At 47.6% G+C, this 15,501-nt stretch overlaps 1 protein-coding gene across 14 annotated transcripts in view; it reads right to left on the bottom strand.

The window, feature by feature from the left end:
• Positions 1–15,501, bottom strand: part of WDR27 (WD repeat domain 27) — a 1,147,516-nt gene that overhangs the window by 671,416 nt on the left and 460,599 nt on the right. For all 14 annotated transcript variants that reach the window (XR_010176117.1, XR_010176118.1, XM_063917760.1 and 11 more), the window contains exon 16: positions 7,441–7,547. Coding sequence is in view for 12 of the 14 variants with exons in the window: in XM_063917760.1 (XP_063773830.1) it covers positions 7,441–7,547 (107 nt within the window). In the remaining 2 variants the exon portion in view is untranslated. The remainder of the gene's footprint in view (positions 1–7,440; positions 7,548–15,501) is intronic.

Raw genomic sequence — 15,501 nt, 5'->3', positions numbered from 1 at the left:
GGTCCATTTTAGTACCATGGGGTATAGACGGTTCCGCAGGAGCCTTCGGCACTTTAAGACTTTTTAACAGTGTGAACTGGCTTCTCCCTCTATGCCCCTCCTCCAGACCTCAGTATAGGAACTGTGCCCGAGGAGACGTACATATTCGAGAGAGGATTTACTAATAAACTTGTGGCGAGATTCACACCAGCTCACACCATACACAAGAAACATGTCGGTTAACATGGCCTTTAACATAACCCATGCCAACCAGCATGTATAACGCAACAGCAACAGCTGTCAACATCTGAACACATGTGTGTTCTCAGTTCAGCCCTATCTTCATGAAATATCAAATAAGGACTCTGTGACAGAGCTCCTAACTCAGACACTCGTCTGCCTGAAACCAAAGGCAAACAGCATGACCACTTTTCAAGTGAGAACTTTAACTCCACCTCTTGCAGAGGCTCAAAACAGTCCGATTTAAGGAACTGCAACACCACATTAAGATCCCATGATGCCGCAGGAGGCACAAAGGGAGGTTGGATGCGCAGAACCCCCTTCACGAACGTCTGGACCTCAGGAAGAGAAGCCAATAGTTTCTGAAAGAAAACTAACAAGGCCGAAATCTGAACCTTGATAGATCCTAATCTCAATCCAGCATCCACACCTGCCTGTAGAAATAGGAGAAGTTGTCCTAATTGAAACTCCACCGCAGGAGACTTCTTGGATACACACCAAGATATATTTTCTCCAAATACGATGGTAATGTTTGGACGTTACCCCTTTTCTGGCCAGAATAAGTGTGGGAATGACTTCATTGGGAATACCCTTACGGGATAGGATCTGGCGCTCAACAGCCGTCAAACGCAACCGCGGTAAGTCCTGCTAAACTAACGGCCCCTGCTGAAACAGGTCCTTGCGAAGAGGAAGAGGCCGAGGATCTTCCATTAATAACTCTTGAAGATCTGGATCCCAAGCCCTCCTTGGCCAGTCCGGAGCAATGAGTATTGCTCGAACTCCTGTTCTTCTGATGATCTTGAGAACTTTTGGAATAAGTGGAAGTGGAGGGAACAGATACACCGACCGAAACACCCACTGGGTCACCAGTGCATCTATCGCTATGGCTTGTGGGTCTCTCGACCTGGAACAATATTTCTGAAGCTTCTTGTTGAGGCATGATGCCATCAATCCACTTGAGGAACACCCCAACAACTTGACACCTCTGCAAAGACTTCTGGGTGGAGGCCCCATTCTCCTGGATGGAGATCGTGTCTGCTGAGGAAGTCTGCTTCCTAGTTGTCCACTCCCGGATTGAAAATTGCCGACAGAGCTTTTGTATGTCTTTCTGCCCAGAGGAGTATCTTTGTCACCTCTGCCATTGTTGCTCTGCTTTTTGTTCCGCCTCGACGGTTTATGTAAGCTACTGCCGTTACATTGTCTGACTGGATCTGTATGGGACGATCTTGAAGAAGGTGTGCCGCTTGATGAAGACTGTTGTACACAGCTCTCAACTCCAGAATGTTTATGTGAAGGTGAGTTTCTTAACTTGACCATCTTCCTTGGAAGCTTTCACCTTGCGTGACTGCTCCCCATCCTCGGAGACTTGCATCCGTGGTCACCAGGATCCAGGCCTGAAGCCCGAACCTGCGTCCCTCCAGGAGGTGAGAAATTTGTAGCCACCACAGGAGCGAAATTCTGGCTTTCACATTAAAGGTTATCCTTTGATGCATGTGGAGATGCGACCCGGATCACTTGTCCGGTAGGTCCCACTGGAAGACCCTGGCATGGAATCGCAATATTGTAGCGCCTCGTGTGCCGCTACCAGTTTCCCCAACAGGCGAATCACTGATGAATTGATACTGTTCTTGGTCTCAAACGTTGTTTGACCATGCTCTGGATCTCCTGAGCCTTTTCCACTGGTAGAAATACTCTCTGTATCTCGGTGTCCAGTATCATTCCCAAAAATGATAATCTCATTGTCGGTTCCAACTGCGATTTTGGAAAGTTGATGATCCAACTGTGCTGTTGAAGCACCTTCGGGGACAATGCTATGTACCGGAGTAGCTTGTCCCTGGATCTCTCTTTTATGAAGAGATCGTCCAAGTATGGAATTATGTTGACTCCTTGTTTGCGAAGGAGAACCATCATCTCTGCCATCACCTTGGTGAATATTCTCGGAGCCGTGGAGAGCCCAAACGGTAATGTCTGGAATTGGTAGTGGCAATCCTGAACCGCAAACCTCAGGTATGCTTGATGTGGCGAGTAAATGGGGACATGCAAGTAAGCATCCTTGATGTCCACTGACACCAGAAATTCCTTTTCTTCCAAGCTGGAAATCACCGCTCTCAAGGATTCCATCTTGAATTTGAACCTTTTCGAATAAAGATTCAGAGATTTTAGGCTTAAAATCGGTCTGACCGAGCCATCCGGCTTCGGCACCACAAACAGGCTTGAATAAAAACCTTGGTTTGTTTATTCGGCAGGAACCAAGGCAATTATTTTGTCTTGACATAATTTGTGTATTGCGTTCAGGACATTTGTGCTGTCCTGAGCAGACACTGGCAAGGCTGATTTGAACCTGTAACCTTGGGATACTATCTGTAATATCCAAGGAACCAGGTCTCAGTGAAGCCAGACCTGGCTGAAATATAATAGACGTGCCCCCACCTGATCGCACTCCCGCAGAGGAGCCCCAGCGTCATGCTGTGGCTTTTGCAGAAGTAGTTGCTGACTTCTGCTCCTGGGAGCTTGACGGTGTTGTAGATTTTCTACCTTTTCCTCTCCCTTTTTCTGTGACAAAAGGGGTACCCTTAGCCTTTTTGTAATTGTTGGGCCGAAAGGACTGCATAGTATGAGAATGATATACTTTTTTTTTTTTATAGCCGGTGTAGCTGCCGACGGCAGAAATGCTGACTTGCCAGATGTAGTAGTTGATATCATGGCATCTAGTTTCCAAAGAGGGCCTCACCATTGTAGGGGAGCGCCCAATATTTCTTTTGGATTCAGCGTCAGCATTCCATTGGCGGATCTAGAGCTCCCTGCGGCTGAAATCGCCATAGTAGAGGCCCTTGAGCCCAGTAAGCCTACGTCCTTCATAGCCTCAACCAATTAACCTGCAGAATCTTTGATATAACCTAGAATTTGCAGCATATCATCTTTATCGACCGTGTCAATATAAACAATTAAATTGTCTGCCCACTTTTCCACTGCGTTACCTACCCACTCAGAAGCAATTGCGGGCCTGAGTAACATACCCGTAGCAACATAGATGGACTTTAAAGTCGTCTCTAATTTGCGGTCAGCAGGTTCTTTTAATGAAGCTGACCCTGGGGCAGGTAAAATTATTTTCTTTGACAACCTAGAGACTGAGGTGTCTATCATTGGGGTTTACTCCCACTTACGCCTATCCTCTTCAGGGAAAGGGTACGCTATCCTTAGATGGAGGAAAAATCACCACCTGATTTTTTATTTAATTTAAAATAATCTTTTTCCTCAGGTGGAGGTGTTATGTCAGGAAATTCCAACACCTCTTTCATAGTGACTATCATACATTAAATGCTCTTAGCCAGTTTGGGATCTACCCCCCTCAAATCTACAGTGTTGACTTCAGTGTCGGAATCTGTGTCAGTGTCCCTTTGCATAATTTGGGTCAGAGACCTTTTCTGGGAACAGGAGGGGTCCTGAGTGGGTGACTTGGAGGAATCAGCAAACAGAGCATCCTCCACAGACTGTCTTGCTTTGTCTGTTGTTCAGACTCAGAGAATTTACATATTACTCTGCAGCTTTCTCACCCACACAGGCTCAGAACACTCTTGTGCCTCCAAAATTGGTTTCCTCTGGGGAAGAACTTTCTCTAGACATGTTAGACATGTGTACAGTAACACCACTCACCCACACAGGGGAGCTATTGGGGACATATCTACCTAAAGTCTGTCAGAGCGACTCAGAGGAAATTGCCAGTCCACACCACGCGCCCTATATGTATTGTATACAATAAATACACAAACACAGCGCTTATTTATCCAATATGAAGCCCACAGACTTCAATAAACTATGCGCTCCCCTCCCCTTCTATAACACCCTGGCACTTTTATCAGTGATGTGTGAGGAGAAGCAGCGTTCAGGATCAGCGTTCCGGTGTCTCTGTGAGGAGAAAATGGCGACAAAGTGTTACTAGCAATTCTGAGAAGCCCCGCCCCCTGTAATGGCGCGGTTCAGCCACGGGAACACAATATTTATACTGGCAGGGGTATGTACACCAGCGGCTCTCTTGTGTGTACTTTGTCGCTAGTGAGAGTAAGGATTTTATTTTTCATGTCCCTCAGAGCGCCCCCCCCCCCCCCCCTGCGCGCCCTGCACCCTGTGTTGAGAGACATGTTTGTGCGCAGCGTTGCGCGCTGCGCTGGTACCTTAATGCTGCCATGATGACCGGAGGGCCCCTCTCTGCAGGTCTCCGGTAAATACTCACCAGCCTTCTGACTTCTGGCTCTGTTAGGGGGTGGCGGCAGTGCTGTGGGAGTGAGCAGCAGCCAGGCAAGGGCTGTGTTCAGTACCCTTCAGGAGCTAATGGTGTCCTGTCAGCGGAAGCAGAGCCATTGAACTAATTGAGAAGTTGGTTCCTACTTCCCCCCCTAAGTCCCACGAAGCAGGGAAGCTGTTGCCAGCAGCTTCTCTGTAAAATAAAAAACCTAACAAAGTATTTTCCAGCAGAACTCTGTAGAGCTCCACTGGTGTGCACCCAGTCTCCCTGGCAATTTTCTAAACTGAGGTCTGGAGGAGTGGCATAGAGGGAGGAGCCAGTTCACACTGTTAAAAAGTCTTAAAGTGCCGAAGGCTCCTGTGGAACCGTCTATACCCCATGGAACTAAAATGGACCCCAGCATCCTCTTGGACGTAAGAGAAATGTATTTATAAAAACGACGCTGTTTCTTGCACACATTGCTAAAATGTGTACTTACGGCACTGTGCCTCACCGAACTGGAGGAAGTGACCCACCCGCTTTCCCAGGTACTATGGTGGTCAGTAATGTGTGCGGGGCGGGGACACAGGAGACAAACCAATCCCAGGTATCCCGGGAATCCCGGGATTGACCATTTTTCAATTCCGATACCCGGGATTGAAAAAATGGCCTGAGATTGGCCACCCAACTGCTGACATTACTGTTGGAACTGTGCCCCAGAATGCTGCATGACCTGCAATCGGGAGCACATGTGCTGGGGATCAAAGTGCGGGGAGGGGTAAAATAAAGATAAATGATGCTGAAGTGAGAGGGGGCAGTAAAACAAAAAAAAATTACACTGCTCACAGGCAGGGCCGGTGCTAGGGTGTACAGCGCCCCCCTGCAAACTGTACATTTGCACCTTACCATGCTTCACAAAGGGGGGGGACATAATAGCTGGGACAGGACATGGGGGGAGGGGGGTGAAACAGTGACAGAACACAGGGGGGGGATGAATCAGTGACGGAACATGGGGGGGTGAAAATGACAGAACATGGGGGGGGTGGAATTGGGACAGAACACGGGGGTGGGGGGTGGAATAGGGATAGAACATGGGGGGGAGTGGATTAGAGACAAAACACGGGGTGGGATTGATACAACACCTGGGACAGAACACGGGGGATAGGGTGTTTGAAACAGTGACAGAACACAGAAACTACTGATGACACAGTCTCAGTGGTTATGCTAACCAATGCGCCCCCGTGCCCTCCCTCCCCTAGCCCAGTGACCTGATGCTCAAAGCTGCGTTCACCCACTCGGGATGCTTGACTTACTGGCTCCGGCGCTGCATGACTCACTGTGGCCCAGGAGAGCGTGCTTCTTCTTATGCGCTGCTGATGAGGGACTTTGGGGGTTTCTTGACGGCCGTCGAGATGCATGGCGTGGGTGGCCGCAGCAGTAATATGAGGTGCATCAGGACGTAAGGAGGTGGAGCTTACTGGCATACCACACTCTCTGGAGGAAGAAGAGGGGATGGGTCTTGCTGAAGCCTGGGCCGCTCCACTGTAGTTCCGGAGAGGACTGGAGACGCACTTTATATCCACACAGCTGCAGGCGCTGCTGCCTGTCCTACAGGCGCAGCGGTAGCCGGCAGCATCATCCGTGATATAAGGATCCGCACAGCAGCTGGGATGTAGAGCAGGGAGAGTGCCTCTCCACCCTGGCACCTACCTGCTCTGCATCCCTTTGCTGAGCGGGTAGTGCCGGGCCTGGTCACAGGTTAGGAGGAGGGAGGTTTTAAAATTTTATAAACTAATAAAAATACTAAAACTTGATAATTTCTGAGGGGTTTTGTGGGGAAAAAAATTGTCAGTTAAGTGGTATTATTCTGATTTGTTATCATATGACCATAAACTTATTATTAATTGTTGAATTATGAAGACTTATAATAGCATATAAAACAAAACAGGATAACCAATGGTTCCGCAGACGCTAATGGTAACCAATAAACAGGAATCTCCAATGGGTACAATGAGTCTGATGATCTTGTCCTTCTGAAAACTATGGTTCTGCAACAATGGTCAAAGAGAACTCGTACCAGAAAATGTGGTCTACCAGATAAAGTAGGCTAACTGACATCATAAGGAGAGGGCCATGCCCTGTGGGAATAGGGTCTCACTGTTCCTTCCCTTCTCCCCAACTTCTGTCCTCATCAATCTCATCAATGTATATGTAGTTAATAGATGGGAAAGAGGATCCAAATAGTGTAATACCATATTTATTACAGACAAAACAAACAATAAAAACTATAACATATGATAAGCTTAGATTGGACTCTCACAATATAAATTAGTCCACCAGTATTGTAGACATAGAAGGCAGTGGTACCATAAAAGCCATGCATCTCCGGAAATTAGCATCCGACAGCTAGGTCAGGTCCAATCAATCCCCAGTGACTCCTCCTCGCCAACACGTTTCAATACCTGGATGGTATGTTCCTCAAGGCATTACTATGCATTATACAGTATATCAGTGTACTGCTTTGCCCAGGGCTTACAATGCTGGTAAAGACGTCCCTGGCAGAATTCTTTTTGTTTTTCCTGAAAACTGAATTCTGTCTGCAAAATTTGGTAAGTGACAGTTTTCATAATACTGTATGTGCTATCAAGTTTGCTTGTGCAATGCAGTAGAGTCCTACCTATCTTTTATAAAAACAACTGCTGGGATACCTTTCATGTTTCCAACTGTTTCTGAGAGCATACACTTACTATGCCCCATATAATAAATACAGAGAGTGCCTGTTTGCCGCAGATGAAGCCACAATAAGCATGGCTACATCTGTATAACAAGTACACTAACCACGTATTGCTGTTGATCCCCTCAACACCCACTTGAAATAATGTTTTGGTAAGGTTTACTCCTAGTTAACTAAATTATTCACTTAGAACTTAACTTAGCTCCCCTTGTGAATCATTGTGCTGAATTTGATATTCAGTGTGTCCAACTGAAACATACTGTACCTGAATAATAAATGCCACAGGCAGATGTTGGTTTGTTAGACAAAGCTATCTGTTTATGCAGACTGTTGGGTGCTGGGGCATTCGGTGGATATTCTTTTCTTACTCCACTAAAAAAAACATAAAAGTAACCTTGAATATAGTTTAGGTAATACAGCATAGTTTCCAAACATAAATACTGTATATAACATACATAAAATCCATAATTTTAAATATACCTCTCAAAATGTTTAAATACAGTAAAGGATATAGGGGGTTATTCAGAGATGGATGTAGATCGCTGCATACACAGCAAGATCTGCGTCCATCTCCTCACATGCTGGGGGCCACCCAGCACAAAACAAGACAGCCCAGCATGTGTGGCGCCGTCTCGCGATGCGTTCGCAATTTAATTGTGGACGCATCGAATTAAAGTTGACCCCTACAAGCGCAGCCTGGCCAGCTCTGAATGAGAGGGCCTCAATGAGGTCCATACGCCTTATATTTAATAATTTTAAAAAAGAGAGTTATGGTAGACTTACCATTGTTAACTCTCTTTCTGCGAGGTACATTGGGTTCCACAGGGAAACATCCGGGTGTAGAGTAGATCTTGAGCTAAAGCTTTAGGCTGTCCCAGGATGCATTGGGGTCTTTTCTATAAACCCGCCTCCAGGCACTGAGAGCTCAGTTTTGTTAACCAGTCCAATGCAGGAGCAGGTAAAAGAGAAGGTAGATGTTAGTCGCATTAAACTACATTCTAACGACAGGAGAAGGGACCAGCGGCTAATGCCATACAAACCCATAGAAACTAGGTGAATCAGGGTGGGCGCACTGTGGAACCCAATGTACCTTGCACAAAGAGAGTCAACAATGCTAAGTCTACCATAACACTCCTTTTCTGCAAAAGGTTACATTGGTTTCCACAGGGAAACATCGGGGATGTCCTAAAGCAGTTCCTCAAGGGAGGGGACGCGCCTTAGCGGGTATGAGAACCCAGCGTCCAAAGGAAGCATCCTGGGAGGCGGAATATCAAAGCCATAGAACCTAATAAATGTGTTCACAGAGAACCATGTAGCCGCCTTGCACAATTGTTCTGCAGACGCACTACGGCGGGCCGCCCAAGTAGGTCCAACAGACTGAGTAGAATTGGCATTAATAGCAGCAGGAGCTGGGAGACCAGTCTGTGCATAAGCTTGTGCAATCACCATTCTAATCCATCTGGCCAAGGTTTGCTTATTCGCAGGCCAGCCACGTTTGTGAAAACCAAACAAAACAAAAAGGGAATCTGACCTCCTGATAGAGGCAGTCCTCTCCACATATATACGGAGAGCCCGTACTACATCCAAAGACCGCTCTTTGGAGGACAAATTAGATGAGATAAAGGCCGGAACCACAATCTATTGGTTAAGGTGAAAAGATGACACCACCTTAGGTAAATAACCTGGGCAAATTCTAAAAACAGCCCGGTCACGATGAAATATTAGAAAGGGTGGACGACAGGAAAATGCGCCTAAGTCCGACAGCCTTCTTGCAGAGTCAATAGCCAGTACAAACAAGACCTTGGCCATGAGCCATTTAAGGTCAACTGTCTCAAGAGGATCAAATGGAGACTCTTGCAGTGTATTCAGAACAACAGACAGATCCCATGGAGCCACAGGAGGGACATAGGGAGGCTGGATTAGTAAGACACCCTGAGTGAAAGTATGAACGTCAGGTATAGACACAATTTTTCTCTGAAACCATACTGACAAGGCAGATATGTGAACCTTGAGGGAGGCCAGACAAAGGCCTAAGTCCAGGCCTCTTTTGCAGAAAAGCCAGAACTCTGGAAGCTCTGAATCTATATGCATCACAATTCTAATCAGCACACCAGGTGAAGTAAGAATTCCACACCCTGTATTAAATCCGAGCTGAAGCAGGTTTGCGGGCTTTTAACATAGTTTGGATGACCGCCTCAGAGAATCCTTTGGTTCTCAGGAGTGACGCGCCAAGAGCCATGCTGTCAAAGCCAGCCTGGCCAGGTCTGGATAAAGACAAGGGCCCTGTACGAGGATGTCTGGGCGCTGAGGAAGTAGAAGAGGACGCTCTGTCAATAGACCCTGCAGGTCTTAGAACCAAAACCTTCAAGGCCACGCTTGTTAGCGGTGGTGGGTGTAGTGGGACGCGCCGGCTACTGGCCGTTGCTAGGCAGCGGGGCCGGCGCATCACTTCCGCCGCTGACCGTCCGTCTCCGGCTGGTTGCCTAGCAACTGGGGATGCCAGGCGGCCGCCCTGCACTTCGGTCCCGGTTGTTACTAAGCAGCCAGGATGCCGTGCTCAGCGCACCACGCTACAGCTGGGGCTATTAGGGTCCGGGGGGCTGGCCTGACTGGCTCTCCCATGATTGGTCAGTAGGACCTTTTTATGGGAGCCAGGACGGTGCTGCCTTGCCGGTGATAGCTTCCTGTGGAGACTGTACCTGCCTCTGGAGTGTTCCTGCTTACAGCCTGTTCGTTCCAGCATCCTGTGTCCTGTTTTCCTGAGTCTGGTCCTAGGGATCAATTCCTGCTTTCCAGCCGAGTGATCTTGAATCTTGAACCTTGGGCTCCTGGTTGCTTCCTGCGTGCACCTTTCCCGGTGTCGTGAGTAGTGGCTCTGCAGCACCTTACGGCTGAAGCCGTATTCTCCTTATTCTCTTGTCAATGTGTTTTTTCTGCGGAGGTTTCCACAACTGTTGTTCTTGCGTACTACGACGGGTTCGTATTCGGCACTTGGGTAGTTTACTTTGGTTTGCTGTTTTTCTTGGCGGCCGTGCAGCACATAAACTAGTTATTAATTTTCTGTAGTCTTCTCCTTCATTGTCATGTCTGTCTTAAGTTAGTTTTCCCCTTGTTCTCTCTGTCCCGGTTAACGCCTTGTCACCTATTAAGACCGGGGGGCATCGGAGTCTGGGCGAACCTAATTCGCCCATTCAAACGCGGCTGCCGTGGGCACAAGAAACCATAGTCTTGCAGGCGTTAATCGACCACTGGGAAGGACAACGGAGTCAGGGATTTTTATTAGGGGTAGCTGCGTATCTCTGTTCTACCGCAGCTTCACATATCTGTACTCGGAACTCTTCTATTGCCACCCAATCTCTCAGGTTCCAAGTACGTTGAATATAACATTATCACCGGCCACACAACACAGGGTGGCGTTGAAATTCTTTCCCCATGAATCCTTCACTGCAAGGTCAGAATCCCAGCCAGGTATTGGATAGTCAGATCCAGAACCTCACTCAAATGGTCCAGGATCTTAACCTTCGGGTGAGGTCTCAGGAGGATCTTTTACGAACTTCCCCGAGTGTAGCTCTAGAACCCAAGATTAATCTTCATGACCGCTTTTCGGGTAACCGAAAAGATTTTTTTACTTTTCGGGAGAGTTGTAAACTTTACTTTCACTTAAGGCCTCGGTCCTCAGGTTCAGAATCTCAGCGTGTGGGCATAGTTATGGCTTTACTTCAGGGGGACCCACAAACTTGGGCCTTTGGGCTAAAACCTGATGATGTAGCGTTACTTACTGTGGATGCCTTTTTTAAATCTTTAGGTCTGTTGTATGACGATCCTGATAGGGAAGCATCTGCAGAGAGCCATTTCCATGTGTTAAAACAGGGTAAAAATTCGGCTGAGGCGTATTGTACTGAGTTTTGCCGTTGGTCGAACGACTGTGGCTGGAATGATCCTGCCTTGCGCAGTCAGTTTCGCCTCGGCTTGTCAGAGGTAATCAAAGATAGTACCCAGTTCCGGAGACTCTGGATTTGCTCATGGAGCTTTCTATTAAGATCGACCGCCGTCTCTGAGAACGGAGGACTGAAAGAGGGGCCACTTTTAAGGCTAGCTCATCTATGTATGTCCTTCCCGAGGACGTTGAGGAACCCATGCAAGTAGGGCTGTCCAGACTTTCCTCTGAAGAAAGAACCAGGAGACTAAATTTAGGGCTTTGCTTGTACTGTAGCGGCAAGGGACATGTTGCGCGCAGCTGCCCAAACAAAAAGGGAAACGCTCTGACCAAGTGAACGTTGAGGGGGTTCACTTAGGTCTTGAGTTGGTCTCCTCACACGATTCCTTGCTAGTCCCAGCCGAGATATCTTTAGGGAATCTGAGTTCTCCTGTGTCTGCGTTTATTGACAGCGGAGCTGCTGGAAATTTCCTGGATCTTACTTTGGCTCAGGCTCTGGGAATCCCACAGCTCCAGCTCAGTGGACCTATTACCATGCGCGGTCTGGATGGAGGCCCTCTCTCGCATGGGGTAATTACCCATCAGACTCCACCATTGCATTTGACTGTGGGTGCCTTACATTCTGACAAGATTGAACTCTTTCTCACCTATTGTCCGGCCGTGCCTCTAGTCTTGGGTCACCCCTGGCTTGCCGTCCATAATCCAACCATTGATTGGCATTCTGGGAAAATTTCACAATGGGGTTCCAATTGCTTTGGGTGATGTGTTACTCGTCCGGTGTGGGTTGCAGTCATTGCTTCAGAAGGTATTCCTTCTGCTTATCGGGACTATGCAGATGTATTTTCCAAAGGTAATGCGGATGTAATTCCACCCCATCGTTCCTATGATTTCATCCACTGACCTCACTCCTGGGATTGGTTTGCCTAAGGGGAGACTCTATGCACTGTCTGGCACAGAAACTAAGGCCATGGACAAATATGTGCAGGAAAGTCTAAAGAAGGGCTTTATTAGGACATCAAAATCTCCTTTGAGTGCGGGGTTCTTTTTTGAAGAAAAAAAAGACGGATCTCTTAGACCCTGCATAGACTACCGGGCCCTGAATAAGATTTTGGTCAAAAACACTTACCCCTCATCTCAGTGTTGTTTGATCAACTTCGCAGCGCGGTCATATTCTCTAAAATAGACCTTAAAGGAGCATATAACCTCATTCGAATAAGATCAGGGGATGAGTGGAAAACGGCTTTTAGTACACAGTCCGGGCACTACGAATACCAGGTGATACCGTTTGGTCTCTCTAACGCTCCCGCAGTGTTTTAGGATCTGATTAACGATGTCCTCCGCAACTTCTTGGGGAGATTCGTGGTAGTTTATTTGTATGACATTTTAATCTATTCTGAGTCTCTGGAACAGCATTGTTTCTATGTTCGGCAAGTGATTAAAAAATTGCGGGAGAATCACTTATATGCCAAGTTGGAAATATGTGATTTTCATGTTACGCAGGTACCCTTTTTAGGATATATTATTTCACCTGAAGGGTTTTTTATGGAACATAAAAAACTCCAGGCAGTCTTGGATTGGGCTCAACCCACTAACTTGAAGGTAATTCAGAGGTTTTTGGGTTTTGACAATTTTTGACAATTATTATATTTTTCTGAATTAGTTGCCCCTATTGTGGCGTTGACTAAGAAGGGTGCTGATCCATCAAAGTGGTCGCCTCAAGCTAAGGGTGCCTTCCGGGCATTGAAACTTACTTTTGTTTCCGCTCCTGTCCTTAAGACACCCCAACCCTGATCTTCCCTTTATCGTTGAGGAAGACGCCTCTGAGGTTGGGGTGGGAGTTGTTCTGTCTCAAGAGGACCCTGAGTCTTTGGTTTTACATCCTTGTGCTTTCATGTCTAAAAAATTCTCTTCCGCAGAGACTAACTATGATGTTGGTAATAGAGAATTGTTAGCAGTCAAGTGGGCTTTTGAGGAATGGAGGCACTGGCTTGAGGGAGCAAAGCATACTGTCACTGTGTTTACGGACCACAAGAATCTACAGTATATTGAGTCAGCAAAACGTCTTAATTCCCGGCAGACTCGCTGGGCGTTATTCTGTACTCGGTTCAATTTCATCATCACCTACAGGCCCGGTTCTAAGAACACTAAAGTTGATGCCCTGTCACGTTGTTTTCTTCCTGTTCACGATAACCATTCTCCTGCTACCCCAATTATTCCAGCAGCCTCTGTCCAAACCGGTCTCACCCAGGATCTACACACACAATTAGCTCAGGTTCAGGAACAGGCTCCTAGAAATACTCCCGTTGGCCATCTCTTCGTTCCTCAGAAGTAGTGTTCATGCCGAATTTCATGATAACAAGGTTGTTGGCCAACCAGGTGTTGCTAAAATGCTGGAGTTGCTCTGTCGCTCTGTGCGGTGGCCCAATTCATCCGAGGATGTTAGGGAGTTCATTTTCTCTTGTCAAGATTGTGCCAGGCATAAGGTGTCCCGGTCTCTCCCCATTGGGCAGCTCCTGCCTCTAGCTATTCCAGTCAGGCCATGGTCACACATTTCTATGGATTTCGTGGTGGATTTTCCACTCTCCTCTGGTTTTCAGGTGATCTGGGTGGTGGTGGATCGATTTAGCAAAATGGCCCACTTCATTTCTTTACCTCGATTACCATCCGCTCAGGTTCTGGCAGGCTTGTTCCTTCGCCACGTTTTCGGGCTCCATGGATTACCCATGGATATTGTCTCGGACCGCGGACCACAGTTTATTGCCCATTTCTGGAAGCTCTTTTGCGCCTCATTAAACATGAGACTCCGTTTAACCTCTAGTTACCATCCGCAGTCTAACGGTATCTGCGTGTTTATGCTGCAAAGCTTTAGAATAATTGGTCAGAATATCTTCCCCTGGCCGAGTTTGCCTACAATAACGCCTGTCATTCATCCACCAAGGTGTCTCCATTCTTTTCAGTCCTTGGCTTTCATCCTAGAGCCAATTAATTTTGTCCCAATTATCCATCTTCTTCCTTAGCCTTGACTTCCCGCCTAAGAGTTATTTGGAAAAAGGTGCATCTTGCTCTTAAGTTAAGCTGCTTTCCGGGAGAATTTTTTTTTGGACAGGTTCCGACGCCCATGCACCTTTAAGGTGGGAGACAAGGTGTGGTTGTCAACCTGTAACATCAAACGCCGACAACCATCGGCTAAGTTGGGACCCAGATTCATCGGGCCATTTGTTATTATCAAACAGGTCAATCCGGTTGACTTTTGGCAATTGCCTAAATCTCTTAAGATTTCTAACACCTTCCATTGTTCTCGGCTCATTTGTTTTTTCCAGGAAATTCCCTCGGAGAATTATCCAGGGTAGACCTCCTGTGGATGTTCAGGGCCAACAGGAATTCCTGGTGGAAAAGGTTTTGGATTCTAAGTTTTCCCGTAGTCAGCTTTATTTTTTGGTCCATTGGAAGGGGTATGGCCAAGAGGAGAGATTTGCATGCCCCTAAGCCTTTTTTCGGGAATTTCCGCATAAACCCGGGTTTTGGGGTTCCTTAACCCCTCCTCAAGGGGGGGGGGTACTGTTAGCGGTGGTAGGTGTAGTGGGACGTGCCGGCTCCCGGCCGTTGCTAGGCAGTGGGGCCGGAGCATCACTTCCACCGCTGAGCGTCCGTCTCCGGCCGGTTGCCTACCAACCAGGGATGCCAGGCGGCCGCCCTGCACTTCGGTCCCGGGAGCCGCGCTCAGTGCGCCACGCTTCAGCTGGGGCTATTAGGGTCTGGCCTGAGTGGCTCTCCCATGATTGGTCAGTGCACCTTTCCCGATGTCGTGAGTAGCGGCTCTGCCGCGCCTTACGGCTGAAGCCGTATTCTCCTTATTCTCTTGTCATTGTTTTTTCTGCGGAGGTTTCCGCAACTGTTGTCCTTTGCCGTACTACAACGGGTTCGTATTCGGCACTTGGGCAGCGTTACTTTGGTTTGCTGTTTTTCTTGGTGGCCGCGCTTCACATAAACTAGTTATTAATTTTCTGTAGTCTTCTCCTTCATTGTTGTGTCTGTCTTAGTTAGTTTTCCCCTTGTTCTCTCTGTCTCGGTTAACGCCTTGTCACCTATTAAGACCGGGGGGGGGGGGGCATCGGAGTCTGGGCGGACCTAATTCGCCCATTCAAACGCTGCTGCTGTGGGCACAAGAAACCATAGTCTTGCATACGTTAATCGATCACTGGGAAGGGCAACGGAGTCAGGGATTTTTATTAGGGGTAGCTGCGTATCTCTGTTCTACTGCAGCTTCACGTATCTGTACTCGGAACTCTTCTATTGCCACCCAATCTCTTGGGTTCCAAGTACGTTGAACATAACAACGCTGGAGCGACTAGAAGTAGCATTCCTCCTTCTTGTTTGAACTTCCGTAGT

This window comes from Pseudophryne corroboree, chromosome 4 (assembly GCF_028390025.1).
Source record: "Pseudophryne corroboree isolate aPseCor3 chromosome 4, aPseCor3.hap2, whole genome shotgun sequence".
In the NCBI taxonomy this organism is placed as follows: domain Eukaryota; kingdom Metazoa; phylum Chordata; class Amphibia; order Anura; family Myobatrachidae; genus Pseudophryne; species Pseudophryne corroboree.
Note: the sequence above shows the minus strand (reverse complement) of the source record. Positions and strands in the feature narration are given on the sequence as shown.